This window comes from Marmota marmota, unplaced genomic scaffold (assembly GCF_001458135.2).
Source record: "Marmota marmota marmota unplaced genomic scaffold, marMar, whole genome shotgun sequence".
Lineage (NCBI taxonomy): Eukaryota > Metazoa > Chordata > Mammalia > Rodentia > Sciuridae > Marmota > Marmota marmota.
Window position 1 is genome coordinate 20,635,080 of NW_026000242.1, and position 21,870 is coordinate 20,656,949.

Here is a 21,870-nt window from a genome sequence, read left to right on the forward strand (position 1 = left end):
CAAGGAAACAAACTGCCCCAAACTAACCAATATACTCCAATAACATAATACATTGACACCACAGCATTAGAAATGCCAGGAGTTCAGAATTTACATAGTTAAGCTGATGTGCAAATTAAGGATGGTATAAAAAATGAGATTAGAGAGAATATAGGAAGTAAATCACTTCAATAAAAAGGCAGAAATTAAGTGGAAAACCTTGAAATGAAGGAAACAAGTAACCAAATTAAAAATTCAATGGAAAGCATCACCAACAGACCAGACCACTAGAAAGACAGAACCTCAGGCAATGAAGACAAAAATATATAATACTGAAAACAGAACTGACCATGGAGAGAAGATATTAAGAAACCACATACAGAACTTACAAGAACTATAGGATACATGAAAAGACCAAATTTAACATTTATCAGGACAGATGAAGGCACAGAGATACAAACCAAAGGAATGCACAATCTTTTTAATGAAATAGCATCATGAAATTTCCCAAACCTAAAGAATGAAATGGAAAACCAAATACAAGAGACTTACAGGAACCAAATGTACAAAATTACAACAGACCCACAACAAGGCACATTATAATGAAAATGCCTAACATACAGAATAAGGATAGAATTTTAAAGGGTGCAAGAGAAAAATATCACATTACCTATAGGGGATAACCAATTAGGATCTCAGCTGATTTCTCAACCCAGACCCTCAAAGCTAGGTGGTCCTGGAATAATATATATCAAGCTCTGAAAGAAAATGGATGCCAATCAAGAATCTCATCCAGCAAAATTAAGTTTCATATTCGAAGATGAAATGTAAACCTTCTATGATAAACAAAAGTTAGAAGAATTTACAACTGGAAAGCCTTTAATCTCAGAATATTCAACAAAATATTCCATGAATACGAAATGAAAAAAAAAATGAAAACCAGCAAAGGGAGGAACTACACTAAAGAAATAGTCAATCAAAGCAGAAACTAATTCAAATTAAAAACTAGAAATAAACCCAAATGACCGAGAATATAAATCATATCTCAATAATAACCTTGAATATTAATGGCCTAAAACCATCAATCAAAAGACACAGACTGGCAGATTGGATTGAAAAACAAGACCCAACAATACATATGCTGTCTCCAAGAAGACTTACCTCATAGGCAAAGATGTCCACAGACTGAAGGTAAAAGGATGGGAAAAAACATACCACTCATATGGATTGCATAAATGAGCAGGGATTTCTATCCTTATATCAGATAAAGAGGACTTTAAGCCAAAGTTAATCAGAAGGGATCAAGAAGGCCATTTCACACTGCTTAAAGAAATTACACATCAACAAGGCATAACAATCGTAAATATTTATGCCTCAAACAATGGAGTATCTACACAAATCAAATAAACTCTCTCAATCTCAAGAATCAAATAGACCACACACAATAATATTAGGTAACTTTAATATGACTGTCAATACTGGTTAGATCCTCCAAACAAAAACCAAAGAAGCTATAGAAGTAAAAAATACAATTGATAATTTGGACTTAACAAACATAGAATATTTCATCCATCAGTGACTGAATATACTTTCTTCTCAATAGCACAGGGATTTTTCTCTAATACAGACCATATTATGTAAGCTATCACATATGTTGGCATACAACTGTAATATTACCTTAATATATTTTTAGCATCTGTAGGGTTATTTTGATCTCTTTTTCCATTGATATTAATATTTGTTTTCCTTCTTTTTTCTTGATTAGACTTGTTTGATTCTTATTAAATTTTAGCTGTATTATTTCTTCTCTATTTCATATATATCTGCTCCTATGCTTGTTTTCTCCTTCCTACTATATAACTTGAAAGTAATTTTTTTTCTAGCTTCTTTCTGATACAAGTACTTTAAGTTACGAATGTTCATCTAGTACTGTTTCATCCCGGAGTTGCTGATATTTTAAGCTTATATTATCACTAGTTCAAAGCACTTTTTATTTACGTTTCTTGTTCTTTCTTCCTTGGCTTGAGATATTTATAAGTATATCATTTAATTTTGAAATGTGGGGGTGGGGTTCTATGTATCTTAAGGTGATTGATATCTAATGTAATAAATCATGCAGGAAACAGAGTCTGCATGATTTCAAATTTTAAAAAAAATAATGGAAATTCTTTTTATATTGACTGTACTGGTTACATACATGTCAAAATTAATCAGAGTGCATACTTCAAAAAGATGCATTTTAGGGCTGGGGTTGTGGTTTAGTGGTAGAGCACTTGCCTAGCACGTGTGAGGTCCTAGGTTCAATCCTCAGCACCACATAAAAATAAATAAATAAATAGTGGTATCATGTCCAACTACAACTAAAAAATAGTTTTGTTTTTTTTTTTAAATGTTCATTTTCTTGTACTTCAATTTTACCTCAATAACGCTATGGGGGGAAAATTAAAAAGAAAGAATCATACCAAATTCTTGCCCTCATTTGAGTTTGTTTCTGGGCTTTCTATTGTGTTCTACTGTTTTGCCTAGTATTTTGTCAGTATTATATGGCTTTAATTATAACATGTAAAAAAAAAATCCAGATTTATTAGGTTCTGTTTTTGTCCCTTTTTTTTTTTTTACAGATGAACATACTGAGATCTGAAATAGTCTCAATTTATTTTTAACCTATACAATGTACTGTCCTAAAGATATAAATATATTCCCCCAAAATTTATTTTATGCTAGTGTTTCCTTCTAAAATTAAACTCTAAAAGTGAAAGAGTGAATTTATCCCATTTACTCCCAAGTTTTAATCATGAAGTATTAATTTCAATAAAAACGAGGGCTGGCGATGTGGCTCAGTGGCAAAGTGCTTGCCCACATGTATAAAGCCCTGGGTTTGATGCCTAACAGACACACACACAGAAATTCTAAAAAGCCGGGTAGTGGTGCACACCTGTAATCTCAGTGGCTCAGGAGATTGAGGCAGGAAACCTTCAAGTTCAAAACCAGCCTCAGCAACAGTGAGGCGCTAAGCAACTCAGTGAAACCCTGTCTCTAAATAAAATACAAAATAGGACTGGGGACATCACTCAGTAGTCGAGTGCCCAAGTTCAATCCCCGGTACCAAAAAATAAAAAATAAATAAAAAATTTAAAAATCCCACTAAAAATGGTAGAATTAAAAAGTTAAATTCAGGAAATACACAAATACTATTCTTGAAGAGTATAATGTAAATAATCAAGAATAATCTAAATGAAAAAATTTTGAACCTATAAAGGAGGCAATCCTAGGAAAATCAATAGTGTGATCACTATTGTCTATTTTCTCTATATATTTTGTATGAAAGAATTAAATAATAAGCATATCAATTAGAATAGTTGTACTAATCACTTCATAAGCACTCAAATGTATATCAAAATATGTGTGCTAAGGGCAGGGGATATAGCTCAGTGGCAAGGCACTTGCCTACCATGCACAAGGTTCTGGATTCAATCCCTACTACCATGAAACACACATATATATACACACACACAATATGTGCACGGCAGGCAGAAAAGAACACTTCATATAGTCACTTATGTCTATTTATATCTTTAAAACTTTCTACATAACATTCTGTTTTTATCCAGAAAGAGGAGGCCCAAGATGGGGTGCTTTTTAAAAAGAATGTTTTCACTGGTACATAATTATTATAAAAAATCAGATTCATTTTGACATATTCATAAATGCATAACATAATTTGCTTCTTTTCAAACCCTAGTACATCCCATTGTCCTCTCCTCTTGTCTCCCCAATCCCTTTCCATTACTGTTAGTCTTGCTTCTATTTAGTTTTTTTTTTTTAATGGTGCAATATAGTTAAAGGTAAAAGTGGAACTCATCATGGATATATTCATAAATGCATATACAGCATTGTTTAGTCAACATCACTCTAAGGTCCTATCTTTTCCCACCCTTCTCCTTCTCTTTCCCTTGACCCCCTCCACTGTTCTCCCTTCTATTTTCATGAGATCCCCCTTGTTTAAAAAAATCCTTATTTCTCTCTCTCTTTGCATGACAGAAAACATTTGACCTTTGACTGAGTCTGGCTTTTTTCAGATAGTACCCATTTATCAGCAAATGTTATACTTTCATTCTTTATGGCTAAGTAAAATTTTATTGTATACATATATTTATATTTTATTTATCTATTTGTTGACAGGTACCTACAGCTGGTTTCATAACCTGCCTACTATGAATTGTGTTGCTGTAAGCAGTGTATGTATGTATCACTATATTATGGTGATTTTAGCTCTTCTAGATAAATATCAAGGAGTGGAATAGCTAGGTCATATAATGGTTCCATTCCTAGTCTTTTGAGGAATTTCCAGATTGCCTTCCAAAGTGGCTGTACTAATTTGCAGACTCACCAACAATGTATGAGTGTTCCTTTCCCCCAAATCCTCGCCAGCATTTATTATTTGTATTTTTGATAACAGCCATTCTAACTGGAATGAGATCAGTATAGTTTTTTATTTGCATTCCCTTGATCCCTAAGGATTTTGAACATTTTTTCATGTATTTGTTGGTCATTGTATTTCTTTTGTGAGAAATGTCTGTTTGGTTCATTTGCATAGTGCTTTCTTTATATTAAAGAAACACCTCTGGTAAAAGGCAAGGTGTAGATTAGAAAAGATAACCTTTAAATAGTTTTGCACCACAATTGAGTATTTAGTAGAAGAATTAAAATGGAAAATTGAAAAGAAAAAATCTTCAAAGCTTAAATGTCAATTAAAAAACATAATACAAATAGAAAAACTTTTTATCAAGTGGTCTTGTGAAGAAATTCAATGCAGATTCCAAGTCATCCCATTAAACTAAGCTGTTGAATACCATTAAACTAGGCTACTAGTTCAAGCATCTGTTTGGGCTAGATAGAATGGAATAAGGACAACAAGTCTAAGAAATCTGGGCTTCCCCCAATAATAAGTTTCTAGAAGACGACAGGGATAGATCAAAATAAATAAAGATGACTTTAAGTTCAATTTTATATTTGGATTTTAGTGTGCTATAAATATTACCACTTTTCCAATATGCAATATATAAAATGAAGTAAATTTAAGTGGCAAAATTTTATTTACAAAAAAATGATCTAAAACAATGGCCTTCAAGCATTACTATGTATCAGGATCACTGGACACTTCACTAAAACACATGCTGCTGAGTCTCACTCCTATAGTTTCTGATCAGTGGGTCAGGGACTGGACCTGAAAATTCCGATGATGGTGATGCTGCTGGTCTAGGAAACACACTATGATAGCTACTGACTTAAAATAACTGCTTAGCATTCTTTAGCTTGAACATAACTGCTTCTTGAATCTATTCAACTTATATACAATTACATTTGTTCATTGTTAGGCACCATGGGCAGCACATAGCCAAGTCTGCTAGAGTTATATGAGGCAAATGGCTTCCAACTTATCAGAAGGCAATTTAGAAGAGTCATTGTGAATTTTTTTTTTTTTAATATTAGAATGACCCAAAGTAGAACTGTGGAGGAGGAGACCAAAATTAATTTCTCATCTGTCCTCTAGTGACCAGATAGAAACGAGAAGTAGGCATCTGAACCTAAGAACTGACATGACCCATGGGAATTATTACTGGCCACTTAAATTCAAATAATTTTTAATTAAGAACTCTACTTTCTCAATGTAAAGCAAAGAGCCCTTTCTTTTTGTTAGAAGATCACTTTCTTTATGCAAGGTCATAGCATTTATCATACAGTATTATTTCATTATATGTGGGTTTTTTTCCCCCCGAGACTGAAATTCTTGAACACAAAAGCATACACATGCATTTTTCCATCTTATCCAGTATAGTGAGTATTACTTAGAAAGAATGGGAATGATGGCTGACATGAACATAATCAAAATGAAATTCAGTTAAAATCCTTTATTTATGTGGAACAAGATATTCTATTTTTCTAATTCCAATTTCTCTATTACTTGGTGTCAATAAAACCAAAGGTATAGGGATATAGCAAATCCTTTAATACAATAAGTATTTATTAAGCTTCTATTATATAATCAAGCATTGTTCCATGCCCCAATGATAACAGAAATAAACAAAATCGTCCCCATTTTCTGTTCTAGCCAAGAAAACATTGTACTATATGTTGTAGAATGTGTTAACAAATGATAAGCACAGGAAAGGGGGAAAAAAGAAAGGCAGCATAAATGTGGGTGGACACAACCTACATGTTTTAGAAATGCAGATCAGGATGAGCAGTAATGAGCAGTGATCTTTAAGCTTTACTCTGGAATGCAATGCAAATCCAAAACAGAATGATCTGGGTCATGAACATTCCAGGTAGGGGACACACACATTGAGGAGGACAGTGTGTGTGAAGGGGACAAAATAATCAACAAGTAAGGTACAGTGTTTCACTTAGTATGCATGATGACGAACAGACTATAGAGGGCTGGAGTTGTAGCTCAGTGGTAGAGTGCTTACCCAGCACGTGTGAGGCACTGGGTTTTATTCCTCAGAACCACACAAAGATATTGTATCCATCTACAACTAAAAATATATATATTAAAAAAAATAGGCTAGAAAATTTTTCTTCATTTCAACCAATAAAGAGTTGAATGGGTAATATTTAAGGGGGATTAGTACTACTAAAGGTTAATAACAATTCCCTCAAATTCATGGACAACCTCCAGATAAGACAGAAGAGGCAATCAATATTTTCATCCCAATTCACTTGTACATACTTTATAACTAGGTCTTTAGACATGAAAAAGATGGGAGTTAAAGGCTACGCTACCATGAATGATCTCTACACCAAAGCCTTTTGGGGAAGAAGGTAAAAAAAAAAATAAGTCTTATATCTGGAGGGGAGGGGAAAAGAGGCCAACATTTTCATGAGATGTAAAAAGGATAGGAAATCTGAATTAGGATAAACAAAGACATTAGATGGGCTGGGGCTGTAGCTCAGTGGCAGAGAACTTGCCTAGCATGGGTGAGGCAATGCGTTTGATCCTTAGCACCATATAAAAATTAATTAAAGGCATGCTGTCCATCTACAACTATAAATTTTTTTAAAAAAGATATTAGAATAATACAAAATTAGAATTATTTATCCTGGGGGAAAATAAAATTTTTATGTGAGATTTACTAGTACTGCTTGATTAGTAACTTATCTACTGTAACAAATACTACTTCCTATAATATTTTAAAAACAAATAAAATACTGTCATTATACTGCTGATGACTCAATATTAACTTCCTGCTCTCACCTAAGGATTCTCTTGCATTAGTAATAAGTTACTAAAACCATTTGTAATGTCTAACCAAACAAGGAAGTCTTGATTAACTCTATCACAAGTTAAATGATCAACCTGTCCTTATGACTGCTCCACAATTCAGGAATAAAGAAGTCACCCAGGACACTAATGACGAACAGTTCAAAGTATAGGGCTATCACATAATTGTTTCCTTAGAAAGTAGATTTTGTGATCCTTTAAAGGAACCTAATCCTAAAATTCTTGCCAATTTTGGTTTTGAAATTCTAGTCTCTGTATTTTTGATGAGTCACAGACTGTTCTTACAATACACAAGACACTTATCTAAATTCTTTGTTAGCAAATAGTAACTCATTTAACAACCACATGAATAGGTACAATTATCATCCTCACTTTACAGATGAGGAAACTAAGGCAAAAAAATTAGCTTGCCCAAGATCACTCAGTAAGTTAGTAAGTGGCAGAGCTGGGATTCAAAACTTGACAGTCTAGCTCTCCAGAACACTGTATGATAAACAGCAACCAAAAGTTGTTTTTTGTTTTTTCCCCCCAGCCAGGCATGGTAGCACATCCCTGTAATTCTAGTGACTCAGGAGGCTAAGGCAGGAGGATCACAAAAGCAAGGCCAGCCTCAGCAACCTACAGGCTCTAAGCAACTTAGCGAGACCCTGTCTCAAAAAATAAGAAGGATTGGAGAATTGGCTTAGTAGTTAAGCGTCCCTGGGTTCAATCCCCAGTACTAAAAATAAAATAAATTGTTTAAGCATGTCCTTTTCCTGAAAGTTTCATAAAATCCCATGGCTTCTATCATATTTATATAGATGATTCCCTTATCTTTAAAAGGCCTCTCACAGGGTCAACACTAGGCCTTTCCACCAACTAGATACTGACACTTTCACAAAATACATTCCAATATTTTGAGTTTTACTTAAAACATCAATTACATTTGTCCCTCAAATAAAACTTTCAAAGGAAAAATTCTCAAATCTTAAGTTGTTTATCGTTTATAGTCTTTATAACACTGTATAAATACTGAAAACATCCAACAGTCCAGATTCTATTCCTCCATTATCATTTTACATCCATCCTCACTCAGTCTTCTTTCAGTTAGACAAATTTCTCCTCTCTTCCCTCCTGGACTTTCAATAATGCAGGTTTTTTTGCTTAATAAATACCTATTCATCCCTTGCTGGTGTGACTGCCACTTACTCCTCATTAACCTGGTTGACATAGTTCCCTCTCCTTCTGCATCAGGTACCTTCTCTTTGATAAGATGATTCCATCACTTTAGCTATTTAGTCATCATTCAGCCTCAGTCCTTCCAGCAACATAGCTTGTTTACTCCTGTCTTTCCAGCACCTACCAGTGTCATTGATATACCCTCTCCTCCTGGCCTCCAACATTCTTCATTCCCTGAAATTCTACTCTATTCTCATGTAGTATTTTTGTGAAGCTTTTCTCAATTCTGTCCTACTACTAAGGCTCTTCCCCAACTGTGAACTGAAACTTCATTTGCTTTGATTTCTTGGGTTCTTATTATATATCGTCTTATGCTAACTTTTCTTTTTTTTTTTTTCCAAAGGGGGGGGGAGAGAATTTTTTAATATTTATTTTTTAGTATTTGGCGGACACAACATTTTTGTTTACATGTGGTGCTGAGGATCGAACCCGGGCCGCACGCATGCCAGGCGAGCGCGCTACCACTTGAGCCACATCCCCAGCCCTTATGCTAACTCTTCTACAGTGAGTTTAACTAGAGGTCATGAAGTAGTATTACAGGAACAATTTATCATTCTGCCCTAGAATACAGAAGAATTTGTCTTTTCAGCTGGGCACTGTGGTCCGTACCTGTAATCACAGTGGCTCTATAGGCTGAGGCAGGAGGATCTTGAGTTTAAAGTCAGTCTCTGCAACTTAGCAAGGCTTTAAGCAAATTAGCAAGACCCTGCCTCAAGACATAAAAAGGGCTGGGATGTGGATCAGTGGTTAAGCGTCCCTTAGTTCAATACCTTATCCTCCCACCTCCCCAACCCCCTCCCCGACCCCCCCCCAAAATTTGTCTTTTCACACTCCCCAGTGGGTATTCAAATTTTTGCACAGTTGCTCAGGACAAAGATGGCAACATTTATCTAAACTCCAGCCAGGTCAGTTTATAATACTTTGGGATGTGTAGAGTTGTGACTTTCAAAGGGGACTAAAATTATAATCACCTGATTCTTCTGGGGTTTTGTTTACAAAAGTCTTCCACAAACATAAATATCTGAAATTCATGTGCTTTACCATGTAAGCCCTAAACAATTCCTCATAAAGTTCTCTCCATACTACTAAAGTTATGAGGCAGACACAATGGAAGAAACTGTCATATACAAATTTGAAGAACTTTATAAATATTATCACTACCTTTTTTGTGGCTTCAATAAGTCAAACATGGGGCAATAAATGCACTTATTGAAGTAAGAACAGTTTATAAATCAAGTTTTAGTCAAAGGAGCTTTTTCTCTTGAGTTCCAGAGTAACTGTCCCCACCCCACCCCCGGGTGAAAACTGACCTGAAGCATGCAGCTTTAAGTCATAAACCCAGAGACTGTCTTTTTTTGTTGTTGTTGAGATGGGGTTTAGAGTATCTAGCTATGTTCCCCATCTTGGCCTTGAGGGATAGATACAGTGGCCTCAACCTCCTGAACAGTATTATTTTTGTGTACAGGCCTAAAAGCTTGAAACTAAAAATACTGTAAATACACTGATAAAAATCTGTTTCAGGCAAACAAATACAAGAGTGGCTTACAAACTTACTTACTTCCCATTACTCCTGGTTCAAAACTTACATGATCTGTGAAATAATATGGATTCCTCATTACCTTTCACCAGACCAACAGATGGGCCTGTTGTTCTATGTATGGGATATTCCATTCCTTTTCCCAAGATATGCACAAGGCTTCCCCCTCAGTGCCTTCAGATGCTCCAAAGACCTCAATTCAGGGGCCTACAACAGAGATGCTATCTAAAATACCAACTCCATCATCAGTCAATCACTCTAACTCATAAGTTTTTCTTTCCATGAAACATTATGTATTCGTTTATAATCTGCATTCTCATGATTTAGAATAGTTCAGCATGTACCAAATATTCAATGTAGGCTGAAGGAATAGACACACCTTTGCTTTCTTTTTTTAAAAATTTATTTATTTCTTACATACATGACAATAGTGGAATGCATTATATTCATAATTACCCATTAAAGAAGTCTTCTCAGGTTTCCTACCCCACTACTGATTCATTTGTTTCTCATACTTTCTTAGCATTCAGTGCACACATCTGCCATGACATTCACTGTCATACATAAAAAGTCTGTTGTTACTATATAATCTCAGTAGCCATTACAGTGCCTAGCAGAAAGTATAACATTTGATATTTGTTTAATGAATCTTTTCAGATTCTCAAAACTGTGAGACAATTAAAAACCATTCCTCTTTGTCATATCATCGTTAGATGAACTTACTAAAAGATAAAGTATAAGCTCAGAAAAGCAGGCAACTCAAGTCTATTATATTTTAACTTGAAGAAATAGCTTAGAGTTTTAGTAAGCTTATTTAGTAAAATTAGTTTCTCTAAAGTTTTATTGAAGCAAAATCAAACAGCCTGTTTAGACTGCTCAAATACAACAATCATCTTTCATTAAAATCTTAACTTAAAAAGCAAGTTTCACTGCCTTATCAGCCTCTTTAACGCTAAAAGAAAGTATTATTTTAGAATAGTCTATTGTTGCAGGATTTACTCCATTTCACTTATGCTGCCTATATATGGTAGTATATGGACATCATTTTAAAAGAATTAGCATCTCAATCTTTCACACAAATATTCCTCTTATGAGTCACAAAATTATTGTAGCAATTGAGTAACCAGGATTTAGAAATCAGTGGGAAAGACAAAAATAATAGTCTGACACTTGTCAAGAGAAGAAATAAAACAGGAATTTGATCTTGCTCTTAAATGTAAATAATTTAATCTTTTTCACTCACTGTAAAGCTGAGCAAAGTTTCAAAAAATATACAAATAATCACTGAAGAAAAGTTGAACATATACATTTGTATTTTTAAGTCCTATTAACTCATTTTACTAAGAGAATTATTTAGTAGCAATGACATTCATACATCTAAAATTTTTCCTTATACAGTGCATCCTCTTACTCTTCTAAATTAGTTTTCCTGGTAAAAATAGCAGCTAAGCTATGGAACCAACCTAGGTGCCTTGCAACAGTGCTTATACTAAAAACTTAATAACTTTCAGAATAATAATAAACTTTTAAAGACTTCCACTACATAAAAAAAATACTAAATATATGTGCTCCAAGATCAGGTCAAGACACCAATAATATTGAGTTTCTCTTTTTTTCCTCTTGCTTTAGAAGCTAATTTCTAAAAGAAAGCAGAAAGGAAAGAATCACCTTACCTGAAATACTTAAGTATCTAATTCAGCATACAAACATAATATTCCCCAAACACTTGAGTGTTAGTTATTTTGGATGTCATGATTCTCAAATTAAAGTGATCTTTTAAAAAAATGCAACACTGTAAAAAAGTACTGATAATTCTATATACACCCACCTCTCAACTAATTTGGGTTTCTTTAAAGAAGGAAGAAAGAAATTAATACTCTAAAAATACCTGGAATCAGGTAACATGAAGAGTGATCCCCAGGAGAGATTTAAAAGCTCTTGCCACCAGAATAAACTAGAAGATACCAGCTACTCTGACATGAGTGGCATGCTTCATTATGTACTAAATCAAGACCCGTGATATCAAAGTATCATCGGTTGGCCATCACTGGCCAACAAAGAGTTCAGAACTCCTATACTAGAGAAAATCTAATACCATCAGCAATTTGATTGGACATTATCATTGTATTGCTTTTTCTATTTTACAAAAAGATTTTTAAAAATCTTCATATTCTCTGTATATTACTGTTTGGACTTTTATTAAAATGAAATATGATCCCAGCAGCTCGGGAGGCTGAGACAGGAGGATGAAGAGTTCAAAGTCAGCTTTAACAAAAGTGAGGCAACTAAGCAACTCAGACCCTGTCTCTAAGTAAAATACAAAATAGGTCTGGGGATGTGGCTCAGTGGTCGAGTGCCCCGAAGTTCAATTCCCAGTACCAAAAAAAAAAAAAAAAAAAAGGCGGGGCGGGGGAGAAATGGACTGACCTACATTTTTAAATACGAAAAATGATGGCTGTTCCTTTATTACTAACCATCTTCCAGGAACTCAATTATCAAATAAGTCAAAAGCAAATGAACCAAGTTTTTATAGGACTGGTTATACTGATTCTCAATTATTATTTAGCTTTTATTATTTTCCTTCTCCCTTCCCTCATTTCTCTCAGTGTTGGGATTAAACCCTCACATGTTAGGCAAGAACTTTACCACTGAGCTACCCACTTACCATCTTTTCTTATTTTATGTGAATTTCCAGAATTGGGGGAGGGGGGTTGTTCAAAAAAACATTACAGATATTTGAGATAGGAGGTGAAAAGTAATAGGATACAGTCTCAGTCTCTTTACTGAACTGGCTTTGTTTTTTCATGTCTATTTGATTTCACTTTGGTGTAGTCTTGTTCCATATATTATTATAATATATGGATTTAGAAGTTTTGTCTTATAATAACCAAGAATTTTCAGAAGAATCAGAAAATTTCTAAGTAAAAGAAATCTATTTATTTAATACTACACTGCCTATACCAGAAAGAAAATAAATGATTCTGAAAGCCAGAAGAGAAACCCACTACTTTGATTAGAGTCAATGGCCCACATCAATGTTTACAGCAGCTCAAGTCACAACAGCTAAGCTATGGAACCAACCTAGGTGCCTTGCAACAGATGAATGGATAAAGAGAATGTGATCTCCACACACACACACACACACACACAATGGAATATTACATATTACACAGCATAAAGAAAATGAAATGATGGCATTTGCCAGTAAATGGGTGCCAACTGGAAACTAGGGCTAAGTGAAATAAGCCAATCCCCCCAAAAACAAAGGTTGAATGATTTCTCTGATATAAGGAGGCTGATTCATAGTGGTGCTGGGAGGGGATGCATGGGAGATAAGATGAATTCTAGATAGGACAAAGGGGAGGGAGGCTGGGGAAGGGAGGGGGCAGAGGGGTAAAAAAGATAGTGAAATGAGATGGACATCATTACCCTAAGTACATGTATGAAGACACACAAATGATGTGAATATACTTTGTATACAACCAGAGATGAAAAACTTGTGCTCTATGTGTATAATATGAATTGTAATGCATTCTGCTGCCATATAAAAAAAAGCAAAACTAGGCAATTTGGGTTAAATTACGTAGTCAAAAAAATGTGAAGAGGCAGGATGATTTCAAGTTTAAAGCTGGCCTCAGCAACTTGGCTAGACCCTATCTCAAAAGGCGCTCAATTCTTGAACAAGAGTAAAATCATTTTTTTTTTTAAACTATTTAGGAAACTGTTGTGTGCTTCACTAGAGAGGACACATCCACCACATCTCAGGGCTGCTTTCTAGATAAACAGAAGTTCCTAGATTGAAATCTTATCAAAAGCCATGATTATAATTTTATATAATTTGAGATATATCAAAATTACAACTACCATGAGGCTGGGGGTTTATAACTCAGTGGAAGAGCACACACTTTGGCTCTGGGTTCAATCCCTGGCACTAAGGAAAAATTACAGTTTCTGTGACACTCATTCCAAAGTGTATAAATACCATACATAGGTCCTCATTATTCTTAAAAATCCACTGAAATGGAAGAATGACAAAGAAGTTCTTATAATTCTGAGAAAGCCTACACTACACAGATATATCAATAGCCTAAGCACTTGATTTGACAGCTATGCCTCCATTTGTATTTTTGTGACAAAACTCAAAATAATCCTGACTTAAATTTGTCTGATTCTGGGAATTTTCAGATATGGTTGGCCCCATTATCCATGAGTTCTGCATCTATGGATTCAAGCAGCCATGGATGGAAAATTTTTGAGGGAAAAAAAATGCATTTGTACTAAAAGTGTATAATTTTTTTTCCTTGTCATTATTTAATAACCAATAGTTTAGCAACTATTTACACTGTACTAGGTATAAGTAATCTAGGTATGATTTAAAGTATACAGGAGGTGATATGCCTAGGTTGTACTTAAACATCTGCAGATTTTGATATCCGTGAAGTGGGAAGGTGGGAGGGGTCGTCTTGGAACCAATCACTAAGGAATGACAAGGTATGACTGTATGTATATCCAATATAATACCTCGTTTTCATTGCAAAACTTTTGGTGACTCCTTTATCTTTTTAGGACTTTTTTTTTTTTTTTACTATTTAGGTTAGGTACACAACATGTTAATTAGTCTCTTCCTTTCCTAACTCACTGTGCTGTCTGACCATCTCCATTAAAGGCAATGACCTCAAGCATTCTCTTCAAATATTTTCTCCTTTTTAAAGGACAGTGTTTTTTTATTAGAAACAACCTTCTTAAGTAAACACCATGCCCACATTCCCCCACCTTCTGAAGAAATGTTTCCCTAGTACATCTACTAGTATTTTTAAACAGTGCCTCTAACATATGAGGTCCTATCCCCTTCTGCTTTCTCTGAAGGGTTTACTTATCCTATCCATGGTTCAGATACAGAGATAAGGAGCATAGGATCAGGAAGCCCATTACCAAAATCTGAATCTGGCTTCTGTTATTTAAAATTTGTGTGATTTGGAGAAAATTATTCAAGGTTTTTTGTTGTTGTTATTTCTTTTTCTTTTCTTTTTTGTAGCAGGATTGAACCAGGTACCACTTAACCACTAAGCCACATTCCCAACCCTTTTTAGTTTGAGACAGGGTCTCACTAAGTTATTTAAGGCCTTGCTAAGTTGTTGAGGCTGGCCTTGAATTTACAATCCTCCTACCTCAGTCTCCCAAGTCACTGTGATTACAGGTAAGCACTACCACACCTAGGCTCAAGTTTTCTAATATACAAAAGTGTGAGTGATAACACCACCTAATAAATAGCCATCATGAGGACTAAATGAGACACTGCAATGTGACTTTTGCAGAATGCCTGGCATAGAAATAGAACTTGTTACTATCATTATTATTAATAAATACCTCTTATCACCATTTATTTAAACATGCTCAAGTCTATGGAGGTGGCTTTTTGCATTTCAATTCTTTCCTTACCCATAGCCTTCTCTTCATGCTTTTTCGCTGTCATTTCTAACCCTCCAGCTGTATTTTTTTTTAATTTTTTTTTTGTTATCGTTGTAGATGGACACAATACCTTTATTTTATTTATTTATTTTTACATGGTGCTGAGGATCAAATCCAGTGTCTCACATGTGGCTAGGCAAGTTCTCCATCACTAAGCCACAATCCCAGCCCCACAGTTACGTTTCTTAGCACTTTGTGAAATTATTTCCAGCAAAGTTGTCTCCTTACTAAATACAGCTTTTAGTAAGCATGCCAACTAATTTATATGCAGAGTACAAAACATTTTAAAAATAACACAGTTGAAATAAAACATACGTAATTATTTTAACACCCACATACCCTCGATTAAAACATAACTTCGAATGTAAAGACTCCCATTTTCTTATACTATTACATCAGAAAATGTAACAAGAAAATAAATCAATGTTCTAAAAAAAAAAAAAAATCAAAACCCTGTTAAGACACAGAATGTTTTATCTTTTACTAATTTCTTCAGTATAATTTAAATGGTATACTTTTAAAGGAATATTTGTGAATCATCTTTTTGATCATAAATACAAAGCAAATGTTACAACTTTTATTTGAAAATTTGGTAATTAAAAAAAATTACAAAGTAAAACCAAAAATACATGCATAAATTTGCCTCTAAAAATCTTAAGAGTTAAATTAAATGCCACATATAAAACAGATTCTGAGAATAAAAAAATATATTTATATAGTAACTAAAGGCTTAAGGAATTTTTATTAAGGAATAAGGAATAAATTTGTGACAAGAAAATTTTAATCACAAATTTTGCCTTGTTCATTTTTAGCTTTTAACTTTCAGAATTCAAGTTTTCAATCCTCCCAAACTAAAAGAAGTATGGAACAACAGAAACATTCCCACAAACTGGCATTATCTTCAGGAGTAAAAAGCCACTATTAATTCTATGAGCACTACTACTCAAAGAATCTTCCCCAGCAACCAATAGGACTATACTCTCCCACACTTAGCAGTCCTTTTCCAAAGGTTGTTGTTTGAGAAAAATCTACACTGCAGTTGCTATTATTGGTAGTATCAGAGCCAATATTTTGGATAGAAAAAATGGCTAGGTTGTAAAGGAGAAAGTCAACTTAACCACTGGTTATTGCTACCTATGCCCTGATCCAAGTACCCAGCATGGAGATAAGTGTGGGGGACAAAAAAATGATCAGAAATCCAGGCCAGAGGAAGAAACACTTTTCCCTATTACATACAAAGGTGCATAATAAGCTAGCTTGTGGTTTTGGACCTACCTGAAAAGTAAAAAGAGGCTGTCGGACAGTACCTGATTGGGGAAGGTAAAGAAATTAACTTCCACTTAGTACCTATTCTATACTTAGTAATATTCTTGGTACCTAAAGAAGTATTACTAGATTATTTCCTTTAATATCTTTTTCTCTATCATAAGGGGCATTATTATTCCCCATAATATATATGAGAAAAACTGCAAATTCAACTAAACTGCAAAATAAGAGGAAGGAAAAAAACCTGCAGACTCAAGTAAATTACCAAATAACTGAATCTGAGTTTTTCTCAGGTTTATCTTTAGTGAAAAAGGTAGAGATGTGTTGAATGTGCCAGACCTGGAGTAAGAACGATTTTTCTTCGTGGTGGTGGGGGGGTGTTCCATAATTTACTTCCTCCTAGGTATTTTCAGGATAGAATAAATATCTATTAAAAGGTAGGTTAAGAACTCCATAGTGTGGAGTCTAATATTCCCATGAGGTTGGCCATATATAATAAATTTTATGTGTTCTCCCCCCGCCTTTTTTTAAAAAAGAAATACCATAGCTTATTAAGACCCCAAACATCTGTCTTAGCAGCAGAATGAAACACAATCATGTCATGATTAACAAAACTAGAAATCTGAGATACTCACTTGAGAACCAAAACTTTAGTAACTACTGGCTTACAGTTACTGGCCTCCTTATGGATTAATGCCTAAATGAGGCCATCATACAACACACGTTTTGAAATAAAATGTCTCTAAATGAAACTGAATAGAAATTAACATCATGATGCTCCAGTTTCCTTAAAAGAATAAGGACTATTTTCAAGATCACATTTTACCAATGCGTAAACATTACTCTTTGTGCTCTAATTAAAGTGTCTCCTCACCTGAGGGCGTGTTCATCAAATTCTGCTGCACCGGTGGACTGGTTGGGGCTGGAACATTCATCTGAGATAGCATGGCCTTCCTGGGGTCTTGCCATGTTGTAGTCTGATCAATGTGACTGAGACAAAACAAACCACTGCATTAGATTAACAAATACAATGCCCTATACCCAACAAATCCCCTATCAAAACAGAGTAGATATGAGGACTAATAACTAATTATTTCACTGCTCTCACTCTTCCTTTGCAACGTTTCTTCATCAAAATTTGCCTCTTAAATTTTTTTAAGTGTAAGATATGAAAAAGTTATGCCTGGAATTTTAAGTGAAGAAAAATAATTCCCACCTAGTAGACAATTATTTCTTACTTCTAACTTAAAGATTAAAATGCAGTTTGTAAATCAAGCATCTACAACAGTAATCATATAACTAAAATTCAAGATTCACAAGAGACTTGCCCACTTTTTTCTCCTAGAGCTAAGAATGTCAAATAACATATCATTTTTAGGCCTAAAACCCCTTTTTAAAAGTACAACACAACAAAAACAAAACCCTGAAAGTCAAATTATAATAAATACTCCAGTTTTAAAACATAACTGAAAACTTCATCTATAGGTTTTAATTTTCTCCTATGATTTGAGTAACTACGTATGTCTACACAAAATTTTTGTTACTTGCTAAACATTTCCTCCATATTGAGAACTTACTGTAAAATATATGTATCCCCATAAAATTGGGGATGAAAACAGCTAAAGTCTATGAAAGATAAAAACTACAAGACATCTAGCAGAGTGACTGGTATATGGACTTTCAATAAATATTAGTTTTATTTTTCCAGCAAAGGTTCATTGTTTCAGTGAAACAAAACTACAAACACTATATAAATAAAACTATCTAAAAATTTATTCCAAATAATAGCCAGAAGAGTGCATGAACTTCTCTTTAGAAACACATTTTCTGGGGCTGGGGTTGTGGCTCAGCAGTAGAGCGCTCAACTAGCATGGGCAGGGACCCGGGTCCGATCCTCAGCACCATATTAAAAAAAAAAAAAAAAAAGGCATTGTGTTGTGTCCACCTACACCTAAAAAAATAAATATTAAAAAAAAAAAGAAAAAGAAACACATTTTCAATAGCAAAAATTTTGAGGCCAGTAAATGTCCAATGATAGGAGATCAGTTAAATAAATATGTTTACATATGATGACTACTTTGCAGCTATTAATATTTTAGAATATTTAACAGCATGAAAAACATTCATAATTCTGTTTTTAAAAGGTTATATAATAGTATGTAAAACGTAAGGCTAATTGCTAAAAAGAATACACAGAATACATGCATATGAAAAAAAAAAAACAAAGAGTACATGTATGTAGTTAAAGCGTATAGGAAAAAAAAACATTAAAATGTTTTATCAGTGTTTATTTTCAATAATAAAATCATATTACAATTCTGCTATGCTGGAGGTGTAGGTCAGCAGTAGAGTGTTGCCTAGCATGTGCGAAGTCCTGCATTCAACATGTGGCACAGTAAAAACAAAATTAAGTAGAAAATAGACCACTTTGCTTTGCTAGGGTTCTCTATTATTAAATAATTATGAACTCATTATTTTTAAAATGGGAGAGAGAAATGGAGTCATTTTCCAAAAGGAAATCTCAAAATCATTTGTAGTTATTAAAATTTTAAATCTGAGTTCTTACTTCTTGAGTCATCCCATGACAAATAACCAAGAAAATCCTTAAGAAATGACATCCTGTGTCTTAACTATATGGAAATAGAACTGGAATTCTACCTTATCATTAGCATAGTAAGAAAGGGTCATTTACTCAGAATAGGCCTTAGATTTGGAGAAGAGTTCTTTTAGCTTCTCAGCAAGCAGAAAGGGGATGAATTAGGAAGGGTCTATATACTTAGGGATGACAATGGTACCTGCCACTTTAAGGCTATTACAGAACTATAAATATTAAGAAAAATATTTATTTATTTAGCGAAGTATGCAATGTCTCCTCCCAGCAACTCTTTTTTCAGTGTCTGTATCTGTTTTATAGCAGCAGCACTAGCTTTTGTTCAGGTATAGACAATACAGGACATACTTTATTCAAGTTTTGTTATCTAAACACTTTATTCTAAAAGACCAAGTTTTCATCAAGCTCAGTAAAGGTGTGTTCCTCTTCCCTTTCAATCTTCCATGTGAGCCAAGTCACTTAATCTTAACAAATTGTAGGAACTTTTTTTGCTTCAGAAATGGAGAGCAAACCTAAGGCCTTGTGTATGCTAGTTAAGCTCCACCCCCGAGCTAAACCCACAGGCTCCATCCTCTTTTTAAGTGATTTTTTTTCAATTCTTCTGAGAGACTCAGAATGACACATCATCATCCTCACTATTGAACTCTAGTCCTAAGGAAGTAAGATTTCAGGTAGCATTTAATGGTTTCCCCACCAATTTGATGGCAATGACAAAACTGTCACCTTTCCTAAGATCAGAACCCCTATGTGTTGAAGGTCCAGGTTTGAGTTTTACAAGACTTACATCTCACAGAAGGATAATAAACTCTTTTTAAATATTTCTATATACTGTATCCTTAATTAACTAGTGGGATCATGCAAAGTCATTATTTGAATGATTTATTTAAGAATTTCTGCCTTTTGGGGTTCCTACATTTTGCTAAGTCTTCCAATATGAAAGACCAAATTATACAATGTGAAAGATACAAAAATCAGTAGGGAAAGGCTGCTGCTGGACACAGACCTTGGTCCAAGTATAGCTGTGTGAGTTTTATCAGTCAGTTTTATTGTTTCCCAGATAGAGTGAGATGACAGGGTTTAACTTGGTCATATATCCAATGGCCTTTTCTTTCCAAAAACAGTAGCAGAGAATAATTTATTTACATATCTTGAAAAGAATGTAGAATTTCACATTTATCAATTAGACTGTTCTTAGGAACAAGATAAATTAATCCTTCTAATTATTTTCTATTTTTAACTCTGAAAATACTGATTTATAAGACAAGTACCTGAAGTGGGCTTAGACAACCTATGTTGCTTTAAAAAAAAAATCCTTTATGTAAATCAACAGTGTTGTCAACTATACATACTTAATATCAATCACTGATACTTTGGAAAGATTTGCTATTACTTCTTGAAGCTCCTCATGTAATCTTTCCCCAACTGAACCACAAAGAACTATTTGACTTTTTAAAGACCCACGTGGCTACCTTTTGTGGAAAAGTAAGATAGACATATATTAAAACTCCAGCTCTGTCAATGACAATCTAGATTGTGCAGGCAAGATTTATTAATCTGCTTCATCTTCAGTATGATGGGACTGATTTTGCTGAATGTGTTGGTACACACCTGAAATCCCAGCAACTTGGGAGGCTAAGGCAGGAAGATTACCAAGTCTGAGGTCAATCTAAGCAATTTAGCAAGACACTGTCTCAAAATAAAACCCAAAAGGACTAGAGGTATAGCTCCATGGTAAAGTGCCCCTGGGTTCAATCCCCAGTACCAAAGGAAAAAGAAGGGGGAGGCCTCACATTATTTCCTTACTTCCTAGGGTTATGGGGATTAAATTCAGTAACATTTATAAAACCAACTAGGACTATGGCTCCTGGTATACAAAAGTCCCTCAAACAGTTTTCCTGGCTTCATTCCTTTGCTAGCTTGACATTTAGAATAGGAAAAACTGTGGTGAATGGGCCAAAAATATGTTTAAGAGTTCATTCAAGGGAGGATGAGAGATCTAGGGCTTTAAGAGCTTTAAAAGGAATTTGGTTTTCATCTGGTAGATGATAAAAAGATGCCTTAAGTAGACACATTAGATTTTGATGCAGGGAACTGAAACAAAGTGTTTCTAAATGATTAGTTCAATCTACACAAAGCTATCCTGTTAGAGTTAGGAATGAACTAGAAAAGGAATCCAGCAAGCGAAGACATACTACTTCCTAGAAGAATAACTATAAAGTAAGTTGAGAATAAAAGAAAAATTTCATTCCTATAACCAAGATATAATTGTTGGAAACTTCTCTGTACAAATATTTCTTAACTTAAGCTAGAAGATGATCAACCCTGTCAATTTAAACCGAGGTAGAGAACAAGCAACATTTCTAAGTACCAGCTATAGATCATCCCAATAAGTTCTAAAACTTCAAATTCTTGGCTGTTTTATTTTCAAGTACTGAATCTTATTATCTACAGGAGACTGGTTAACATAATAGAAAATGGGCTTTATAGTAACAGGAAAATGTTGAG

At 34.3% G+C, this 21,870-nt stretch overlaps 1 protein-coding gene across 10 annotated transcripts in view; it reads right to left on the minus strand.

Annotated features, from left to right (window-relative positions):
• Positions 1-21,870, minus strand: part of Yap1 (Yes1 associated transcriptional regulator) — a 110,270-nt gene that overhangs the window by 50,355 nt on the left and 38,045 nt on the right. For all 10 annotated transcript variants that reach the window (XR_007344519.1, XM_048795768.1, XM_015489955.2 and 7 more), the window contains exon 2: positions 17,629-17,744. Coding sequence is in view for 9 of the 10 variants with exons in the window: in XM_048795768.1 (XP_048651725.1) it covers positions 17,629-17,744 (116 nt within the window). In the remaining variant the exon portion in view is untranslated. The remainder of the gene's footprint in view (positions 1-17,628; positions 17,745-21,870) is intronic.